The sequence below is a fragment of the Aethina tumida genome, chromosome 3, assembly GCF_024364675.1.
Source record: "Aethina tumida isolate Nest 87 chromosome 3, icAetTumi1.1, whole genome shotgun sequence".
In the NCBI taxonomy this organism is placed as follows: Eukaryota; Metazoa; Arthropoda; class Insecta; order Coleoptera; family Nitidulidae; genus Aethina; species Aethina tumida.
Window position 1 is genome coordinate 26,334,638 of NC_065437.1, and position 23,199 is coordinate 26,357,836.

Below are 23,199 nucleotides of genomic sequence, written 5' to 3' on the forward strand. Positions count from 1 at the left end.
CAAAACTGTTCAGGTTTTCAATCGTAATGTTATTTTCAACTGTTGTGTAGTGTTCTAGGAAATTCATTCTTCATTGAAAAACACGTGCATCTAAGAATTTATGATTTCTTAAACCGGCTAGAAAATTATTTTTAATTCACCAGGATGTTAAAATCTCAGTTGTTCTATCCTGTATCAATATTTTTTTGATCAATTTAAGTAATTTAGTGATTAAAGAAAAAAAAATTTAATGGGAGTTTAGACCAGAAATTAAAAATATCACATAATGCAGCCTTCAAAATCTTAATTGAAAATATCGATCATTAAGTGATAAATAAAAATTGATAAACAAATTTGCAAATGTGACCTTGCTTTATAGGAGAACGTAACAAAATTCATCACATTCTCATAAAGGTTATCAGGAACTAAATTTAATTTTTATTACGTGCGTAAAATCCCGCATACGAAACTACGACTATTCTACTTCAGTTGTTACAAAAGAAAAACAAGCTAATAAATTATTTATTAATAATAAATCATTAACTATGCAGTAAACAAGAAAATCCATAAAAGGGACTAAATGCTGATACAAAGCACTTATTTGATACTCAACGCATAACTTGATAAAAGTCGAAATTAATTAAATTGTCAGGGCTTTATAATACATCGCATCGCTAACAACAAATAACTGATTACTACCTTCTGTAACTCATCACCGGATTTGCTACTCCCTTAATTGTTTTTTCTTACATTTAAGCTTTAATTAAGCAATCTTTCATGTGTACGATTGGAGGTGTTTGTGCAAACATACAATAAAAACGTGAACAATTAGAAATTGACAGAGCATGCTCCAATTGGTCTAGAAATGAAGTTTTACAATCGGAAAGGACAGTTGGAATTTTCTCTCCGACCTATTTTCCATTTCATTCGAAGAAACTAAATTAAATTAGGAATGTTACAAATGAATTGAACCTTTCCTTAAGAATACTCAGTTCAATTTATTGGTAATAATTAACAATTCATTTGTTTTATAAAACTATTGTTAAGGTTTACTGTTGCCAACAGATATTTATTATTTCATTAGATTTTTATAAGAGACATTTTATATATCAAAATCTTTAAAGGTTCCTTTGACAGTATTGTTTATTAAATCATTACTTTGTTTTAACTTATTAGGTTGTCAATAAATTTATTGCGTTTTTCAATCCTAAAAATAAATGCACAAATCTTAGTTGAAACAAAACTTATTAATCGAAATATTGTGCATTTCACCGATTTGTTGTGAATACTTCACCACCCTAATTGTTTCACCAAGATTCAGGAATATGTAATGGATTTCACGGGCAGCAGCCCACCAAACTCCTCCAAACAGTAATCACAACCTTCTGTTGGTGCAATTTTGTTTTTGGAAAGTGTTTGGGAGCTTGATTGTAGTCCAAACTTTGTCTTGAATATCACCGGTTGTCGTATAATATCCACTTCTCAACATCAGTCACAATCCAATCGAGAAACAGCTCCTTCAGGATCTCCTTACGTCAACACACTAAAAACTTGACTGAATATTCATCACCAAGAAACCAAATAACAATAAACTCGAGAACTTTGTTGACAACCTAATAGAAAGTTCCATCAAGAAATACGTTTATCCTTTATAAAAGATTAGATTAAGATTAACTGATAGATGCTGGAAGATTTTCAATAAAAATGATAAGATCTAGTAAAGAATCTCTCCCCTATCATGAAAGTCGAGTCGGTGTTGCCAATGGCGTGGCGCCTATTCACAAATAGAACCATTAACTTGATACAAACCACAGTTTTCTATCGTAATGCGATACGGGTGTCACTGGGAGAATAATGCATTAGGCAGGATTAATCCGGCCTAAGTTTTGTTTAGTTCCTCTCCAAGGGCCGTAAATTGCGGGAGGGATGTCGACGACAACAAAACACTCGCCCTCTTCCGCAGGAATATTCGTTTCGCAGCGAAAAGACAAGTTTAATTAAAATCCGTCTTGGTTTTTAACCGTGACGAGATGTAGGTGAGTTTTAGGGTTAAGTGAAACTTTCTGAGTGAGGAGTTAAATAGGTATTTCGAATAATTCGTGGATTTCGCAAGGATAAAACAGGAGCAATTGTTGCACATTAAACGCCGACATGCAATAAATTACCGACACCTCAATTAAATTTAATTACTGGTTACAATAATTATTTAGCAAGTAACTTGTATTTTACAATTAAATTTATGTATAAATGACGGTTAAGCTCTTCATAGCAACATTGCCTACAATATTTTCAGTCGAAAATTTTAATACCAAATTAATCAGTATTTTATATTAAACTCATTAAATGTTTTTTATCACATAATTGTAAATAATAAATATTAACAAAGATATCTTAACTATTAAAAATGAAAAAAATATATTTTTAAAAGCTATTTTTTATTATAAAGATGTTTGAAGTTGCCATATATAATTTAAATCGATTATATTCTAATGGTCTTTTGCTTATTATAATTGATTAATCATTCGTCGAAATGAAACTGTAAGAAAAATTACAATTCCACATTGCCAAGACCGAGAGAAATACGAAAAATTTTTGTCTGTCTCATCGTCAACTGAAATTAAAGCCAACCTGGAGAAAAGGGAACTTAGTTTCTATTAAAAATATGAGTCCAATTTTCACTTGGACGAGTAGGTTTTAATAACGAGTCTAAATTATAGTATCAGTCACATGTAAAGCAACAAATTTATTTTTAAGAAAAAATAATAATAATAATTAAATACATATGTCAGCTATAATATAATCGATTTAAAATAAAAAGGATCAGAACTGTGGCATTATAAAATAAAACAAGGAATCAAAAGTAAAGCTTATTTTTTAATAGTTTTTAGTAGCATATTCATTATTTTCTTTATCTCTTCTTCTCTCCATCTTCTTTTCATAGATAAATCAATCAATCTTTTGCTTATAAAAAAAAATTCCAAATAATATTAATAGTTCCAAACAATTCATCCGAGTTTTCTTCATTTTCAGATTTATTATTTCCTAGAGATTTTCTATGGGGTTGAGATTAGGATTTTGGGTTGGCCACTTGATAAGATTTATATTATTCGAAGCACAAAAGTCTTTTACAACTCTGGCTGTAACATATGCTTCGGATCATTATCGTGCTGGAAAAACCACGACAAAGGCATATTTTCCTAAGCTTATGGCAGCATACAATTGGTAAGGATGTGTAAATATTGAAACCTATCCATTATTCCAATTATTTTTACTAATGGTCCCATTCCAAACCTAGAAAATGAGCTGCACAGTGTAAGTGACTAAGGACAAACTGGAGTTTGGCACATCTATTTGTTCTTGAAATAGATGTTTTTTGTCAGGCCTTCTTATTATTATTAGATGCACTTACAATCCACAGATCGTCTGTACTGTTAAGTTTATTCGGCCGTCCAGGTTTAGGATGTGTTGCTACAGTTCCTCTGGTGTTAGAGCCTCGAATTGTTACGACGCAATTAAAATTGATTTGTACATGGAAACGATAAGATTCTTAAGATCATTCAACAAAATTCATTCTGCAGGCATTTTTATCTAATTTTACTTAGTATTAACTAACCTCCCTATGCATAAACTACTAAAACGGAACTAAAATTAAATGTAAATAAATAAAAATCATAAACATTTTATAAAAACGGATTGTACTTAAATTCAAGTGTGATATCAACCAAGTTATAAGATACATTATCTGACAAAAATTTAGTTTCTTGATAACATCCTTTTTCCATATGTTTTTATTAAAAATACATTTATTTCTTTAATTTTGACTGATGAAAAGATCAAAATTTTGAGAATAGATGTATCAATACACAGTAATTTTGTGAGCATTAGGATTTATAACACCAAATAATATTGTTTATATCGCCACGAAGTGTTTATTTGTCAATAAAGAAACACCTTGTGTATATAATTTCCTACTTTATTAATTCATTTAGTGGATATTTATGTTAAATCATTCAGCTACTTTCATAATTGTTTTCTAACAATAGTACTTGAGAAAAAAATAGTATAAATGTATATTTTATATTTTGGGATATTTCGGACATTAATCTCCTGTAACTATTAAAATAACTATTGGGAAACGTATCTAAATCATCGATATTTGTTATATTTCCAGTTTAATGAATTTATATGCCTATTAGGCAGGATATATTATTTATTATTTACCGATGGACGCTAACGGATAGTTGTTACATATAAAATAAACTACTGAATACATTACAGATAAAATAAACTATTTATTCCATTTTATCAAAGAATACAAATTAAACACATGAAAAAATAGATATGCATATAGCTATAACCGTATTTTTATAAAAAGTCAATCAGATATAAAAAATAAGAATCTGTAAAGACTGAAAAGAGATTAACGTTAAGTTCTTTAGAAAATCTTGATTAAATGCGATTATACATATTTTTACTTAAAAAACAATTCCGCTTTCCATGAACATTTATTCGTAACAATAAATACGTCTGAATTGTATGAACAATGCCAAACGAAATAATACCTTTATAAATATAAATAATATATTTATCGAACTCGCACAATGGAGTGGCTTCTCAACAGTTCGGTTTTACCGGGAGATATTTTTCACCTTGAACACAAAAGTATTGTGTTCGCTTTGGTTAGGTTGCATAATTTCTTCATTGGCACTGGCTCCTCCGTAATTTAACCAAATAATTTCCTATTATTTCATGATAATTAATTCATTCCTTTCAATCAATTTGCTGTAAAATTTTAATTAAATGCTTTCAATGTCTATTTTATTTATTAAATTCACACGTTTCATAATGTAGTAAATGTGTCATATACACATGTATATGTGACTCTTTATATCAGGCAAATTGAATAAATTAATTGTTGTAATTATTGGAGGTATTTATAAAATATCTCGAAACGCGTCAATTTTAAATTATGAAATAACATCCCGCAACAAAGTAATTAAATTTCCTTTGAATGGAGGTTTGCAACCCCCATATTTCAAAGTGTCAAGGGGGATTGGTGATATTGACATAATTTTAAAGGTCTATTCCTTGTTTATTTCAAGATATTAATAAAAAGTAGAACATTGGAAATAAAATCAAATAATAATTATTGTTTTAATTTATTGCAAAAAAAAATATTAAAAATAAAATAAAATCACGCTTTGAAAAAAAAAGTTTATGTTGAGTAAGATTTTATTTTTGAAATCTTCTTGTTTCATTAATGTGTTCCTGAAATTTTTACAAATTTGCTCAATAATTAACAATGAATGACAATGAATTTATGCCACTTGGCATACCGTGTATACTGTGTATGTACACGGTATAAAATAATCCAACGATTTTCCACTTAGTGAGTTTGTACAAATGCGACGAATTCAAAACGACTATTTTGATAGTTCAGCAACCTTTAAACAACACGTAAATTGTGTTATAACTAGTTACACCAAAAAATTAGTGTGTGGAAAGTGATTCAAATTTAAACAAAGTATGCGTCTGTTATCTTACTTTCAATACGTTTGAAATAACCAGAGAAATTGTTTACTTATTATTTAAGTAGCTAATATTTTTGTCCTCTAGTTTATGCAATCACGTATCAACACCACAAATCCTTTGTCGACTTTCCGAATTACACTAACAGAACTGGCTTCATTCCAGTTGAACTTTTTAAAGAACTTGCCCCGAAGAAATATTTTTTGGGTTGATGAGCGAATAAAAGTCACCGCAAGTTCCCAGAAATATACGATATTTTGTCGACGAAAGTTTTCGTAAGGAGTTTTGATATATAACTTATTTTTTGGGTCGGTTTAGGTTCAGAGAGAATTCGGTGCGTGTGGCCGTAGTTTATATTTTACGTCTAGGCGAAAGCTCACATAAATTTTCTAAATAGCTGAAAATATTTGAAATATTTGTTAAATTAATGAAAATTTATGTAGTTATAAATTTATATTTGAGATATTTTACTGGAAATCGGGATATAAGTATTCCGCTTCCGGCATGTTCGGGATTCGTTACACTCGACAAAGGTTTAACAGACTCCACTTCTATGTAAATAACTCGAGATACGTCGATCGTTCGAAATGTTCTATTGACAAGTACTCGGAACTTGAATAAACCAAATATGATCTGGATAGTAACTGACTGAACTAGGACGTAAAACAGACAAGGCGAAGGAGACAAAAGACATAAAAAATATCGTTGATATAAAACTGATGTATTAGTTGCAAATATTGATGAACCAATCATTAACATTATTATTGTACAATAACATTATAATTGTACATTTAGCACCCTATAAGTGATTAAGTAAATTAGTTATTAAGGAAGTTTTTCGTTTATCTAAAATAAGATTTATACTTCGTAGGAGGTTCATAAAAGAGGTCGATTGTCTAATTTGATTTATTAAACATATCATTATTATTTGCTTAAAATAACTCTTGAACTGACAAATTAATTTCAAGTTCAAATTTTATTTAAAGAATATATATTTTCCACAAATTCAATATTATATGTAAATCAATAGTACGCAGAACTCAACTCGTTTACTTATTATTTATGTATATTAATATGCACAGAGTTTATTTACTATAATTGTTTAAAATGATAAATCACTATTTATTTTCTGAAATTCAATGTTATAATATCGATAATTAGTAGTAATTAACTAATTTACTCATTATTAATGTTTGTAGATTTATTTATATATATTTAAACTGATTATTGAATCGATTTAATTTACTACGTTAATATTTATATTTTTAAAATCAATATTAAATTTATTTTTTAAAATCAATAATTAGCTAAACTCCACTCGTTTACTCATTATTTATATATAATATATGTGCACAGTTTATTTAGTTAAACTATCTAAAAAGTTAATTACTGAATGGATTCAATTTAACGATTTACTTAAATACTTTTTTCAGAAATTCAATGTTATAATAGCAACTAATTTATTCATTATTTATGTAAAATTATATTTATAGATTTTATTACTTTAAACTATTTAAACTAATATATATATATATATATATATATATATATATATATATATATATATATATATATATATGCTTTCTAAATCAATATTATATGTAAATCAATAATAAAAATGATAAATTACTGAATGGATTCAATTTGGTTGTAGAAATTTTATTTAAATACTTTTTTCAGAAAAGCAATAATTTGCGGTATTCGACTAGTTTATTAATTATTTATGTAAAATCATATTTATAGATTTCATTTACAAAACACTGATAAATTATCAAATCAATTTAATTTACTAGGTTGAATTTTATTCAAAAACTATATATCAATATTATATGTAAATATGTATACAGAGTTTACTTAAAATAATAAATTATTGACAGAAATTCAATGTTATAATAGCAATAATTTGCTTATTATGTAAAATCATGTATACATTATATTTACTGAAACTATTTAAATTACTGAATGGATTTAATTTATTAGGTTTAAATTTTGTTTAATAAATATACACTTTTAGAATTTCAATAATTTAAACTCTGTAAACTGATAAATAAATAAAACAGATTTTATTTAACTAGGTTAAAATTCTATTCAACAATTATATATAGTCCAATATTATATATAAGTCAATAGTTTCTTCTTTCATTCGTTCACTCATTATTTACACAATGTGAATATTGACAGTATTAATTAATATCAGTGTAATGTTATTAGTACAATATTTCAATATCGTTGAAAAATAAAATAATTTGTGCTATTTTGGACAGTTTATTCCACAGGTTACTTAATCGAAATTTTATTTAAAAACTTTTTTTCAGAAATTTTCAATATAATTTTATATAACAATAATTTTATTTATTAGAACTATTTAAACTGATAAATTTTTGAATTAACTTAATTTACTAAGTTGAAACTTTAGTTCAAAGAATATATATTTTGAATAGCTCAGTTCGTTTACTCATAATGTACATATATCTTATATAGACAGATTATTTATTTAAAACGATAAATCATTTCAATAAATAGATTTGACATTTTGTTTAAAAAATACATCTTTGTTTTCAGAAATCTAACGTTTAAATATCAATATGGTTGTTTGCACTACTCATTAACTGTGAAAGTACATTTTTAAGTGTTAACCTAACCCATTATATTTAAAGTTTTCCTTTTTAGTTTTCTCATACTGTTTCCACTTAACTTCAGAGATAACCATTTTAGATAGAACACAAAGTAAAAATCTTTTTTGCAGTTTAATCTTGCACCTCGCGTGCCCACTTAGTGGGGGCGATGAATCTCCTTTACGTACCCATATCGACAGGTTGAATTGTGAACGCGCGTTTCTGTGAAGCCGTCGACGTTCACCGCGCGTTCGGAGAAAAGAGAAATTGGTGTGGGCAATGGAAAGAACCGGATGTTCCTTACGAAATTAGGTCGATGCACGGCCTTGTCAAGTTACGACCCGCCGTTTGACTATTCCCCAGCCGTGCGCCCTTTTTTTTCTTTTCGCTCATTAAGCTCCGGTGGACCGAATAAAAAAAGCGGACGCGCGTGGATCAGTTTGATTGCTGTTGTCGGTTTAGCCGCTAAACCAAACGTGGGGAATTCATTCATTGTATTTTACAGGAAGTAATTGTGGATAAAATGGAAAATGAATGATTTTTGATGGTTCTATTAGCTTTGTAGATTTTAGGGCATTTTACAAATAGTTATTTGTTCTGGTGTAAATTTTGTATAAAAATATATATTTATTCTAAAATCCAAAGTTGTAATATTAATAGAATGAAGTACTTAATTAGTTTACTCAACACGTTTGCAAAATTGTATTGCATGTACATAGAGGGGTGGTCATAATTATAGGAACTTAATAAATTATGTTAAAAATATGACTTGTAATACTTCAATTGGATACCAGTACATAAAATGTTTATTGTTTTTTCTGTGTCTTTATTGTGTCCACTAGGCAAATGGTCAGTCTAATTTTATTCATAAAAAAAATTGCGTACTTTTTTATTTTTCAATGAACAAATTTATAGTAATTTTTTACTATATCTTTCACTGTTCTTTGATTAATTTAAATCGATAACTTATTGTTCATTATAATTATTTAAATACGAAATGAAACTGTAAAAAACTATAAGAAAAACTGTAATTTAACGATGCGAACACTGAAAAGGGATGGTTAAGAGTTTACGACTTAATAAGTTAATCATATCCTGTATTCTTAAAAAAATTTAGAGAAATTGGCCAAGTAACAGTTACAAAAAATTTTGAGTTTTAAAACACTTGAAGTATGTATTGGTCATAACACCTGAAATATCTTAATTTTCTATATTTTGAAAATTTGTATGGTATTATCAATATTATTAATATTTTAAAATATGTGGTTAGACAAAAAATTTGAATTTTTTAAAAATAAATTTGTTAGTTTGGAGAACAGACAGACCTCGAAAAACCACTCTACGTCAAGATAAAAAAATTGTGCGTGTTGCTGTGGTCTTTCTATTCTTTTCATCGGCCCATAATTACGTTGTTATAAACGTATCTGGGCCATCTGGGATTTGTACTAGTACTATACGTTGAAAACTTCTGGATTGTGACTTAAAAAGTTGTAGACCAGTAAAGAAAGCACTTCTACGAAAGAAGAACATCGCAGCCAGACTAAATTTACCCAAGAGCAGATTGGGTGGATAGTAAACGACTGGAAAATAATTGTTTGGAGTAACGAATCCAAGTTTAACCTGTTTAAAAGTGACGGTACTGTTCATGTTCGACGTCTGAAAGGTGAACGGTTGAATGAAATTTGCATTAAGCCAATTGTTAAACATGGAGGAGGATCTGTGATTGTATGGGGGTGTTTTTCACCGTACGGCGTTGGTTATAGAGGACATTCGTTTATAGAGACATCCTTAGTAATCTTTTGGAGCCGTTTTTGTTTGAAAAAGTGCCTATAAGACAACACGACAACGATCGAAAATACCTCAAAATTAGTTAATGCTTGATTTTTAACGGAAAAGATCGAAGTAGTGAAGTGGCCGGCACAAAGTTGCACACCTAAGAATTTGTGGGAAATTCTCGAACGCAAAATCAGGGGCACTAATATGCGAACAAGAACGAATTATTTGAAAAATTGTTTGAGGGTTGGTTATTCAATAATAGAACAGAGGCAAAATAAATAAATAAATTGATTGAATCCATGTTTAAGATATGTGAAGCGGTTGTAAAAGCCAAATGGTACCACATGAAATATTAATATAATACAACAATAAAATCAAAATTTTAATTAATAAATATTTATTATTAATAATTAAATTAAATATTCCAAGTATTCAATTAAACTATGGGAATGCTTTAATTTTTCTGTCGTAAGGCTCCTTAGATTTATGTATAGGGATATATTAAACAACAGTTTTCTTCCATATATTGAACAAATAATTAATAAATAAATAAAATAATAAACACAAACAGCAATGTATCGATGTTTTAATTTTAATTTAATAATTCTTTGCATTAATCAATAATTTCATGTTTAATAATTATTGTTTTAATTCTTTCATATCTCTGCATTCCATATATAAAAATGTCTAATTCATAAATTCCCGTATTACCGTAAACATAAAAAATAAAAATTTCATAACAATTTAATCTGCTAAACAGATAAAATTCATTGATTTTATATTTTTAATAAAATGCAAATTGAAACGTTTTGGTTTAAAATAAAATAAACTAACACTAATTTTACATTTGAACCTTGACTCAAGAAAAAAGAGACAGCCTTCAAACAAAATTTAGTATTGTATAAATCATATTAAAATACCACTAATGTACAAAACAAAACATATCGTTTTGATAAATTGATTCTTTTTTTGAAGGAGTAATTTTGTCAAAGAGAAACATGTAATGTAACTGATACTAATATGTTTTGAATCTTTATCGATTCTTAACTAACTGTAGTTGACGAGTTTTTTGCCTTGTATGGGAATCATCAACATAATAACATACGAACTTGGTAATTAAACTCCGCTGACATTACAAAAACGGTTGTTCTCATGTATTAATATGATATATGTTCTATCGTATGCCAGTTCTCAGTTATTTTAAACAGGTTTGCAACGAAACGAATGACTTCCTTCCTTTCGAGCTGTTCGCAATCATTTCTGTCCAACCTTGAACGTCGAGTTCATCTTTTTTTACACCATTTTTAGTTGAAAAATAAATAAACTGCAGTTCCTTGATTCCATATTTGAAATATGATTATAATTATATTTATAATAGGCACAACAAACTGAAACATGTAGATAATATAAAATAAATTAATTGATACTTAAGCTGTTATTAAATGAAAGAAATTTATGTTTATATATACACATTAAACATAAATTCTAGAAAATTGTGTAAAATAGGAAGTAATTTGTAATATATACCGCTGAGTTGATTGAATTATTTTAATATTAATTAAAATCAATATTATTCAAGTGGATTATTGAAATTTTTAACGGTCTTCATTAAAGTGAAGTTTCATAAATTAAATGAAGTTACTTTGGACATCAATGTAGCGGTTAATGTAGCCCCAAGTGTAATGAATGCAAATAGATCACGTAGTCAACTAGGAAATCGAATTATTCATTCAGTCTATGCAAAAAGTTGCTTACCGTCTTTTTGAAGAGATCCTGAATAAATTTTACATTAGTGAGTAACTAATAGAATGAATGATGAAATTGAGGTACCATTTTATAAGTAATTGAATCAGAAAACACAATTTTGTTATGAAAATGAAATTTCAAATACATGTTTGATTCAAAAATTTTTCTACTCTTAGTAAAAATGGTAGTTAATGGTTTTATAAAGGAAAAAAAATTCTTGAATAATCATTGTCTAGGCGAAACTCCGTAGTGAACGATAAAACTAGACAAGAATCTTTTCTACCTTTCTCCTATATAAAATACTTTTGTGATTTGACCATGGTAGTAAAGTAATTTGACAATAATGAAACTAAAGTTAAGTTGTCAAATTTACTATTAATATTATTAAATATTTCGTGGTAAAAGTTAATAATATGTGTTTTTTTATTTCAAAAACTTTTATTTATTAGTAGAAAACACGAGCCTTAAATAATAATGTACCTTGAACAATTGTAGTGCAAATATCTGTTTATGGAGTTTATTAAAGTTTCATATTTTCTGCGTTTTATTGTTTTGTTTATGTTAGTATAACATTGACACTAACCTTTAGAATTATTAAATAATATTAATTTAATGATGTAGGATTCTAGAAAACTGTATATTAATTTTAATTGATGTTTTTATTAACATAAATTTAGAACACAAAAAGTTCCTAACACATTTTATTTTTACAATTATAAATATATTAATGACTTTTGAGCTACAGTAAATTTATGGAATATTATTTAGAGTAATTTTTGATGCAAAATAATTTAATTAAACATCATTTTCTGAATCTTTATTTTTATAAACTTTTTCTAAGAGAAATTTTAAAATCTAAGTGAAGTTAGGAGAAGCTTGATTAGTTTCTTTTAAAAATCCTTTTTTGGTAATATAACCTAATAAAAATGGTGTCTTAAATTCCATCGAAAAAAAATAAAATTTAATATTTTAGGGGTAAAATGCTTTAGGTGTAGGTTGGTCCACTTCAAAGGGTCAAACATTTACATATTAATATTAACAATATTATGAATATTTTTGGTGTTAGTGAAGTTTAATCTATTTCTTAAGAATCAACTTCAGTAAACTAACTTATAATTTATATACTGTTTTTTATAAATTTAACCTAATAAATACAATGTTTTTAAAATTCTATTAAACAATTTTAAAACTTAATACACTATAAGAGTAAAATACTCTAGGTAAAGGTCGGTCCATTTTGTGGGTATAAAGTGGTAATAATAATGTTACGTATTTTTATCGTTAACTTGTAATTTTTTATAAAATTAACCTATTAAAACTGAACTGTTTAAAATTCTATTAAACAATTTTAAAACTTAATATATTAAGAATAAAATACTCTCTGGTCCATTTCAAAGAGATCAACAGAAAGAGAAGATAATTAACAATAAAATTATTGAACTTTCAATAATTTTATTGTTAATTTATAATTTTTATACTGTTTCTAATAAAAATTTCCTAATAAAAATAGTGTTTTTAAAAACCAATTGAAAAATTATTAATCTTATTACAATGTTAAGTATTTTTATTATATATACTATTTTTGATAAAATTTATCTAATAAAAATAATAAAATTCAATTTAAAATTAATATTTTAAAAGTAGGTGAAGCTTGGTCCATTTCAAACTTTAGCAAATATTTTTATTGTTAATTGATACTATTTTTAGCAAAGCAATAAGCATTAAAATTAGTATTTTAAAAATTCTAATGTTACATCGAACGGCTTCGTCTGCCATTACATCAAATGCGTCTAGTTTTTCTCGTGTGCTAGTCTTGGAATTGCATTTAGAAATTTACCGGACTTGTTTTTAATTACCGCAAAGATTTTATTTATCTCAAACCGGATTTCATTTTCCTTCCACAAACTGAATCCTCTATTTGGGATGCTGCAAATCTATTGAAAATACCATCAAGTAACATGTTTCATCTCGTCTACCCCCAAAACTATACTTGTGCTTTCACCAACGTACCTCCAATGAAAATCCAGGCGAAAGAAAGCAGAACGCTCGGTCTACAATGCATTTCGATTGTAATTAACGGGCACAACACTAATTAACACTAAAAAACTGACTAATTAATGATAAAAACAGCACTTCACCGCAAACGAATCACAGTCGAATCGATCAAAACAATCCGACCGTAAGAGAGGTTCGCCGTGCGATCGCTAGTTGATGTCACTCACTGTTTTTAGTCTCTTGCAATCCCAAAACATGTTAGTAGTCACTCACTGATGCAATACGAATCACTAGCGATTTTAAATGGGACGTGTTAACCATTTTCCATGATTTTGACAGGCCGAAATCTGCCATACTCGCGCGAGGTACGGGCGCTATGGCGAGCAACGCATTATGGACTGACTCGCAGATGGTGCGGCTGGTCGAGGAGAGGCCGCGGATCCGCGGCCTCTCTTTTAGAAAGTAAGTCCATTCAGCGGACGCGATAACGGGACTTAAGCCACGCGGCAATTTTAAAGTACAGTCTAGACAGCTCTTAGTAAATCTTGTGCAATTTGTTGCTCTGACTCATTAAAATTTTCTTTGTTAATCTGCCAGTTGATTGTGGCACAGTTTGATTGTTTAGTAAAATAAATATTATACAAGGTGTTTATAAAATCAGTGGTCAAAATTTGGTAGCAATTAGAACACGTCCAATAATTAATTAATTAATAATAAAAAGAAAATCTAAATAAAATTAAGTTCCTCCTTAAGAAAACACAGTCCATCAAATTTAAATTTCAAAAATTGTGCTCTCCTCTTTTTCCCGTCCTTTTTTCTACGTTACTGAATATTTTTTAAAACTATTAAGCTTCTCATATTCCTTGCATAATTTAGAAGGAAAAAGATACTGTTGATTAATTTTGATTAAAACACTTGATACAATTTTTGAGTTTGAGAGGCTGTATATTCTTCAGGAGGAACTTTAGAAAAAAAATTTATTTGGATTTTCCTCATTATTGGACGGCACCCAAATTTTGACCATCTATTTTGGAAACACCTTGTATAACATTTTATTTCAAAAACAATTAGATAATTATTGAAACAAAGACCGAAATCAAAATAATCTTTACAATCATGTAGAAAGAAAAATTTAAGGTTTTATTATGAAAATTCACATTTCTTTCCTTAATTTATCTTGTATGTCTTGATTTACTCATAACGCATACGTCATAAAACTCATCAAAAAAAGTTCTCTAATAATTTATATATTGAAGATCTAAAAAATTACATTAAATAAAATACCTCAATCATTCTTAGTGAAATTTCCCAAAAATGGTACTGGGGTTATGACTTTCAAATTTTTGTTTTTCTAATAATTTAACAACTTTATGTAATTCACTGTTAAATATGATATACTGTTACAATGATGAAAGATGTAAATAATAACATATTTGAACTGGAAATAACCAAGATGTATACATTATAATCGCTGACCTCGCTTTAAATAATCTAAATAAATTGGAGGGGGACCAAATTAATGTGCTCCATGAGATAAAATCTATTTTACATTTTATTTATTTGTGAATTATAGATATATTATAAATATAAACATTTATAATTCACAAACAAGTAAGATAAAAATATTAAAACATTAGTTTAATATTACTAATTACATTAATTTATTAACAAAATTTGGCATTGTTTCATCAAATTCAATAAACTCTAATAATCATTAAATTACAGAAGTAACCAGTCAAACAAAGAAAACTAAAACATGTTCCAAAAAATTTTCATTTCTCCACAAAGTTTTCCTTTATCTCGATCCGATTTACTCAACGTTGTTCAATAGCTTCGATAATCTGTTTATAGTGAGAAACAAATCGTATTATTCAAACTCTAATAAATTCTTCTAAAACTCACCGCTTATTTATTTTATTTTTTTTTTTAATATAATGAAAATGATCATGTATTATCAAAACTTTACGCCATCTCCTGTCAAGTAACTCTTTTAGAGCTTGTTCTCCTCTTTTAGTTCATTATTTTAACTGTTCTTTCATTCTTACGTTGTTACGAATCGACGCAAAAATGCCATCCAAAATTTTACAATCGTAAACGAAGGAGCGGACTCTCTACATACCAGTGTCCAACTCATTTTTGATACTAAAATCATTCAAATGAAAGTATTGAAACAAATTACCATAGCCTGTCTGTCCAAGTTCACAAAATTCACCAAATAAATTCTAATTTAGTGTCTTAAAACTTGAGTTTAAGCTTTTTAAGGTTGATGCACATATACGTTAGGTTTGCTATCAGCCTCGTTTAATTAATATTTACAATTATGAGTAAAATTAAATGAATAATTTTGAGACAAGAATAAGTTTTAACTTTGTATTCAGTGGGACACATAAATGACATATTTAGTGTATACTATAAATCGAATAAATCAGTTGCTTAAATAATATAATATCCATTTAACTAATTTTCTTGTCCTTAAACAAAATACTACAATTTACTTAACGATCTATTGAATTGGATAACTACAATCTTATTGAGATATTAGGAGTTCTGGCAGTCTTCTAGAAGATTTATTAACCATTTCTGAAGATTTGTATATGAATTAGTTAAAACTTAATAGATAAAGCAACTGAAAACCTTCCCTGTTTATAAATTCCTGAACTATTGACTTAGTGAGTATCTTAATCACTAAAACTAGAAATTTGATTAGCTAAATAGAACAATAATGAATTGGAAAGAGGTTTTATAAGAATTTATAGCAGTTAGACGACCTCGCAAATTAAAGACAATATAATAATGTGGTAGCCGTGCAAAGCCAATATCGTGTCCCTGTTGACTTCAAAATAAATCTCGGTTGGTAAATTTTAGCAGTTGTCACTAAGTGCACAATTTCATCGCACAAAGATTTCTTGCATTCTAACACAGATTCTCAAGACTCCTCTGCCGTCAGCACATGTGGCATCGCATGACATTATTTATGTAATAGCGGCCTTATTGGTACGACTATATGAGCACGTGGAGAATCCATGTCCTCGGAACCAGATCAATAGGGCGAGACAAAGAGGAAAACTCCCTAGAATCTCCGCTACTGTGTCATTGTGGAAAATATTTATTACTTTGATTTGTAGATAATTTTAGGATAATACATATCAAATTTAAGGAGAAACTTAAGAAAAAAAAAATTGGTTCGATTTTTTTTGTTATTGAACATATTCTAACTGTTCCCAAATTTTTAACCACCTATTTTAGAAACACCTTGTATAACACCTATTTCAAAAACAGTTAAATAATTATTGGAACAAAGAGCGAAACCAAGATAATCTTTAAGCTCATTCAGAAAGGAAAATGTAAAAGGGATAAAAGAATTACCTATAATATTGTTCGTAATAAATTATATTTTAATATACAGATATTATTTATTTACTCAATTTTTCTAAATTAAACCAAACTCCATCTTGTGAACTCAGAGTCAATTGGGTCTTTGACAGAACCAGAGGTATAACTGTTTTTTCGTTTGGTATTATCTTAAAATTGGTTAATATATAGAAGAACAGTATTTTGGAAGTCAGAAGGGCGTATCTGGAACCTAAAATATCTAGTCAGAAAAGAGAAACAATTCAACTGGTAATTTGAATTACCTATACAATTTCTGGGTCCAAGACCAAATGGTACGTAAGTCAGTGAATTGATTTTCGATTTATTCTCATCGTTAAACCTTTCTGGATCGAATTTATCCGGATTTGGATAATATTGAGGATCTCTGTGCATAGCAAATGCGGGAACCCAAATACTTGTTCCTTCTCCAATAATCACGTCTGTTTCGTGTGGTAGTTGTGCAGGAATGGTATACTCTTTTGTGCATTTTCTTTCGATTATAGTAGCAATATTCCATTTCCTCAGTGTCTCTAAACAAAAGAATTAGTAGTAATGATAAAAAATTAAAACATAAGTATCATACCTGACACCACCATATCGAGATATTTCAATCCCTGCAGTTCCTCATACGTAACTTCGTTGACGTTCTCGACATTATTAAACATTTCATTTCTTAACTTATCTTGTATGTCCTGATTCACACATAACTCATAGGTCATAAAACTCAACAATATGGATGTCGTGTCAAATCCACCGAAAATGAAAATCAGTGCTTGTGACGTTATATCTTCGTCGGATAACTCAATTTTTTTCGCAATTTTTCTTTGTCCGATCTCCGATTCTGTCGTAACTGAAAAACCACCACTTGTTTCATTCCCTTCTTCGAATTTAAGTTTTCCTTTGCGTGCCTCCATTAAAAGGTGTATAAAATCGGGTCTGATGATATTGTGTTTTTCTCTGTATTCGATGGTTTGCGAGATTATGTTACGGAAAAAGTTTCCCACATTGTCTCTAATCAATTTTACATTTAACATCTAAAAATTCACATTAAATAAAATGTCATAATGGTTAACAATTTGATCCCTACTTTTAATACAAAGGAAGGAACTCCGGTAAGCAAAAAGAGCAGTTTCCGTATCCCACTAAAATCGGTCATCTCCCTACCATATTTCAAGAACTGGTCATCAAAAAATGAATTACACTGAATACCGAACGCAGTGGTGCCAATTACGTCTATGGTAAATTTGGATAAGACTTCCCGTGCCTCAAATTGTACACATTTTTGGTCAAGTCCTTTTACGTAGTCTACGAATTGCTGAGAACATTCCCTCATAAGGATATACATGGATTTCATTTTACTGCTAGTGAAAACAGGACTTAAAGTCTGTCTCAAATCCCTCCATCGTTCTCCTGAGATGTGACATCAAATTATAAGAATTTACGTTATATAATAGTAAGTAAGAGTTACCTTCGCTAGAGAATAAATTTTTGCCCCACAAAGGATCTACATCGGGTTTAAAGAGAATATGGTGATCCACAAAATGATCGAAGTCTTTAATTAGCACTTTCTTAATTAATTCCAAATCTCTAATTACCAATATTGGGGATGAGAATTGAAAAGCTCCTATGTATCTAAATATATTGTAATATTAAAATTAATAGATGAAATAATTTAATTTTACATACTACCTTTCCCCTGGAAAGCTTTTATACATCCTCATAATGAGGTCGGACAAAGATTCTAACTGCAAGGCATTTTTGGTAAAATTTCCCAAAAATGGCACTGGCGTTATAAACTTCACATTTTTGTTTTTCCAATAATTCAATAACCTTATGTAATTCAGTATGAAATATACTATTACCGTGACGAACAGTGTAAACAACAACATATTTGAACTGCAAATGACTGTGATGTACAAATTATTATCTCTGACCTCGCTTTAAATCATTTTAAATAAATTGGAGGGGGACATTATATACATGTATTTTGTAAGATAAAATATATTTTAACATTTATTTAATTGTGATTTATAAATATTCATAATTATGTAAGATAAGAATTATATATTTGTTCAAATTAACAAAAATACATAGAATATATTTTTGCGGTAAGCAATAGACAATCGACTCAAGAAATGTTTTTTCTATAAATAAATTAATAACTAATTACATTAATTTATTCAGAAATTTGGGCGAAGTTACATCAAATTTAAATTTAAATATACCGTAATTATTAACATTAGCATTATTTTTCAGTAAAAATTTAATATTATTAGAAATACGGGGTTCAATACCCAGTTTAAAATGAGAAATATCGAACTCTTCGAAATATAGATGAACCTCAAACTCTGCCAATTTATTGTCGATAAATCTTTTACCACAGGTCCAGTGTTTCAAGTATGGAAATAGAAAATAGCTCAACTGTGGCGAGTTAAGTGTGTGAGAAAGCAATGCAATATTTAATTGGCGCATTGTTGTGATAGAATAACACTTTCTTTTTGCCAAATGTGACCGTTTTTTACTTAATTTCATTAATAAAACGCTAGAATAATTTGGCATAATATACGTTTTTCTTTTGTAACTATAAATAATGTGAATTATCTCATATGCATAGCAAAAAAACTGACTCCATCACCTTTCCAAGTGTGGAAGTGTTTTCACCTACTTTGAAGCTGGTTATCTTGTTTTATTTCACTGTTTTGGCAGTTCTTTCGTGTGGTGTGAAATGGTGGATCCATGTTTCATCCACTTATTGATTTTTCTGTTATTATTGAATCTATATAACTGGTCAATCTAATTTTATTCTTTAAAAATTGCCTAATTTGTTTCAAGTAAAACCGAGATAAACAAGTAGAAATGGTCATGAGGATCTGAGCTACTAAATATTTATCAAATTCGACATAAAAAATTTACAAATTTACATGAACTCATCACTGCAATTTAAAAAACTTAATGGAATATAGATTTGTCGTATATTCGGAAAATGGGTCACGAAGATGGGCCAAAATTATAAAACAAGTTGTTATAATAATGACGATTATTGTATACGTTAAGTTGGGTACTGGATCATCCCCGTATTATTAATATTTATAATATAATAATAATATTTATAATAATTAAAATTAAATACATAATTTATGATAACAAAAATTTGTAAACAGTGGGACACGTAAAAGTCACATTTATACCATCACTATTTATAAACCGAAAAAATAATTAGTTTATTTATTCATCAATCTAACTAATGTTTTCATCCTAAACAAAATACTATAATTTACTTAACGATCCATTGAACTGTATAACTACAATAAGATAAGTTGTAGCCGTGCTGAACAAAGCCAACATCGTATACCTGTTGACTTCAAAAAAACCTGCGGAAACAAATCTTGGTTGGTAAATTTTAGCAGTTGTCACAAAGTGTACAATTTCTTCGCGCGATTGCGAATGTGGCGGAAAGATTTCCTGCAATCTAGCGCAGATTCTCAACACTCTTCTACCTTCAGCGCATGTGGCATCGCATGACATTATTAAGTACATCGATATGCCCTAAAACAAAAAAAATATTGCTGTGCTATTTGCAAGTCACGTATAATTTTCCAATTATACTTTATTAACGTTGTGTAATGCGTGCTAAATAAAAATAAATAAGATAAAAATTTAAAATGATAGGAATAGTTGACGATAAATATAGTTTTGTAGCATTATTAATGAGTTTCATCTATCAGCTTAAATAAATTCACTACTTGACTGATAAAGTAGTTTCCAAAACTACATTTAGAAGTATTAGTGAAATTAAATAAAGTATTACTCACAACAAGAAGTAGTCCAAAGTAAATATTTGAGGTAAATATTTCAACGCTTGTAGGTGTATTGTTAATCAATAGAGACAACCCAAAATTAGCACAGTTTAAAATTTGTAGCACTGAATGTAAGGTGATTATTAATATAGCATATCCATATAATTCGTTAAAAAGTTCCACAATTTCTCCTAAAACAAATTTAAAATAAAATAAAAAAATAAATTCAAGTTTATTCTGTACCTAGTTTTATATATTGTTGCCTGTGAGTTATTAAATCAACAGCAGTGTATTTGTCTATATTTTGCAACAAAGGAATGTATCTTTTCTGAATGTCTAGCAACAACATGTTAATATCTTCATATTTGTACCTAATCGCCATCGCACAATTGGTAATATTAAATATAATTAATAAATCATAATACTGAAATAAAATAATAATTCCAAACTGATAAAAGTATAAGGATCCAAGGGTGCTTAAACAGATGTGGATTTCGAACAAATAATAAGTCACAAAAAGCAGATGTCCGATTACCAACTCCACGTAGCATTTGTGCAGGACAACGTTCTCTTGCTTCACCCTTAACCTGTCATCCAATTCGAACAGTGAACGCATCAGCTTCTCCATTTTTTTCTGATTCACCGTGGTGGCCGATTTAAAGAGTCTAATTAAGATAAGCAACGTCAACGCCGCATCGCTAAAGCAGTCCAAAAACACTTCCGTCGGAAAGCGTAGAATAAAGTTTTTAATTCTGAAATATACTGTGACTGCGACCAAGATGGCATATATCACGCCCAAAGTTATGGCGTACAATTTGTACAGGTTGGTCTTGACCAATTTTCTTTTTTCGAAACTGTACCACGGTGTAATGCCTAAGACACCGCCGAATTTCAAAACTACTCTTAAGTAGTCTATGTTCCGTTTCTCGATTAATTGTCCCCTCATTCTACAAAGAAACCTATAAATCTTTAAAATATATCATAAACAAGATAACCGCAGTTTTTATGGACATAATCAAAGATATTTTAATTGGTCCAACGTAAATTACAAGAGACAACACTAAAATGTATTTAACTCACCTGCGTCCTTGAGTTAGCTTCTTGAAACGTAAAACAGAAATTTATTGATACAAGTCAAATCAAACGTGTGTTCTTTCTATCTATAAACAAACGTAATAGAACAACCATTTCAACTGTTAATGGAGTACTTTCAGTAAAAACACATGTAATGGATTAACAAGTTTTAATGAGAGTATCTTCGAACACATATTCCATTTTACCCTTTCAGTGGCGCAGTTGATTAATTACCAACAATTATCATTACAATTTTTTAATCAAATTATTTTTATTTAATTTTTGTGATAAATAAAGCTATTAACCTGTATATATTAAAGAAAAAAATATTTCAATTAGTTTGCTAACATGAAAAACTAAATATTTATTTGCAATTACATATGGAACTAAAAAAGTATAAAAAATAAGCTACGACCATGTAATTAATTAATTGATTGGCAATAGGGAAGCATCTCTGGCATGTTTTAATTAGCTAAAGTGTAATTTTCTGTGAATTTTAGGGTGAACAAACTAATTAAAAGCCCATGAGTACCTATGCACATGGTAAATGTACATACATATGAATTATTCATGAGTAAATATTATTAGAAAATTGAAAAAAACTTTATGATATTAAGTTATTAAATTATTTTTTTTAATTGTGATTTATGTGGTTCTGTAAAAGGGAGGAAATATTAATTTTCTTTTAATAAAAATATAAAATTAAAAATAACTTTTTATAAAGAATTTATTTTAAGTAATAGCTACATTAAGAATATTGTTTAAAGATTTTATTTTTGATTAAAATTTTCATACGCCCATCCAGAGGGACGCGCTTTCTTGTTGGTTGAGGAAAACATGGACAGCCAAAGAAAGCCATATTTTGATGTGCCCATAATTAATTTAAGTTTTATTACATAAAACAATTTCCTGTATAATGATTATTATTGATCCCCCCTTCGTAGTTCACATTCTTCTCTAAGAGCATTAGCAATCTTCTCCAAATTTTGAAGCTGGTGGCTTCTAGTGTATATTTGTTGTTAAAAATAGTGTTCACCGGGAATGCTACTGCATCCAAATAATATTATAAGTTTGCAAAGCCAAATTTATTAGCCTCGCACGGTGAGATCAGGTATTGTCGTCCACAAAAACGAAATTTGGTCCAGATTTTTTAGCAGTAAGTCGTGCATTTTATTAAAGAAATCCCCCAACCAGTTACAGAATCACTTCCAAAAACAAAAGTTGGACTCTTGATATCTTTAAGTACGTTCACACCATGTTCAAATGTAACTATCTAAGTGATTTAATGAGTACCTAGGCTAACCTGTGAGCAAACA

At 28.6% G+C, this 23,199-nt stretch overlaps 3 protein-coding genes across 4 annotated transcripts in view; all 3 read right to left on the minus strand.

Annotated features, from left to right (window-relative positions):
- LOC109595758 (tyrosine kinase receptor Cad96Ca) overlaps nt 1–14,022 on the minus strand; it is a 28,093-nt gene extending 14,071 nt beyond the window's left edge. Inside the window, exons 1-2 of one of the 2 annotated variants that reach the window (XM_020011181.2) lie at nt 13,868–14,006; nt 13,656–13,743 (exon numbers count right to left, since the gene is read on the minus strand). In XM_020011181.2, coding sequence (XP_019866740.2) covers nt 13,656–13,707 — 52 coding nt within the window. In that variant the 5' untranslated portion in view covers nt 13,708–13,743; nt 13,868–14,006. Of the gene's footprint in view, nt 1–13,655 lie in introns of both variants that reach the window. The other variant, XM_020011180.2, reaches the window with a different exon arrangement.
- Nucleotides 14,023–17,012: 2,990 nt separating this feature from the next.
- On the minus strand, nt 17,013–18,901 carry LOC109595760 (cytochrome P450 9e2-like). The gene is made up of 6 exons (XM_020011182.2): nt 18,702–18,901; nt 18,481–18,644; nt 18,100–18,422; nt 17,596–18,046; nt 17,276–17,542; nt 17,013–17,223 (listed from the first exon to the last, which is right to left on the minus strand). The coding sequence occupies exons 1-6, from the start codon at nt 18,899–18,901 to the stop codon at nt 17,054–17,056; spliced, it is 1,575 nt and encodes a 524-aa protein (XP_019866741.2). The 3' UTR covers nt 17,013–17,053.
- A 1,288-nt stretch (nt 18,902–20,189) lies between these two features.
- Nucleotides 20,190–21,755, minus strand: LOC126264915 (uncharacterized). Its single transcript, XM_049964641.1, has 5 exons — nt 21,259–21,755; nt 21,053–21,180; nt 20,825–21,000; nt 20,365–20,558; nt 20,190–20,314 (listed from the first exon to the last, which is right to left on the minus strand). Exons 1-5 carry the CDS (start codon nt 21,753–21,755, stop codon nt 20,287–20,289), a joined length of 1,023 nt encoding a protein of 340 aa, XP_049820598.1. The 3' UTR covers nt 20,190–20,286.
- Nucleotides 21,756–23,199: the final 1,444 nt, after the last annotated feature.

Excerpts from the sequence above, each read along its gene's own strand:
- LOC109595760 (XM_020011182.2), bottom strand. The coding sequence starts at position 18,901 with ATGTTGTTGTTTACACTGTTCGTCACGGTAATAGTATATTTCATACTG. Across the intron at positions 18,645-18,701 it reads AAAAGCTTTCCAGGGGAAAG|ATACATAGGAGCTTTTCAAT; the intron begins GTAGTATGTAAA and ends CAATATATTTAG. Across the intron at positions 17,543-17,595 it reads TCTCGATATGGTGGTGTCAG|AGACACTGAGGAAATGGAAT; the intron begins GTATGATACTTA and ends TCTTTTGTTTAG.
- LOC126264915 (XM_049964641.1), bottom strand. The coding sequence starts at position 21,755 with ATGAGGGGACAATTAATCGAGAAACGGAACATAGACTACTTAAGAGTA. Across the intron at positions 20,559-20,824 it reads ACTTTGGACTACTTCTTGTT|GGCATATCGATGTACTTAAT; the intron begins GTGAGTAATACT and ends TTTTTGTTTTAG. Across the intron at positions 20,315-20,364 it reads GGTTTTTTTGAAGTCAACAG|TTATACAGTTCAATGGATCG; the intron begins GTATACGATGTT and ends ATCTTATTGTAG.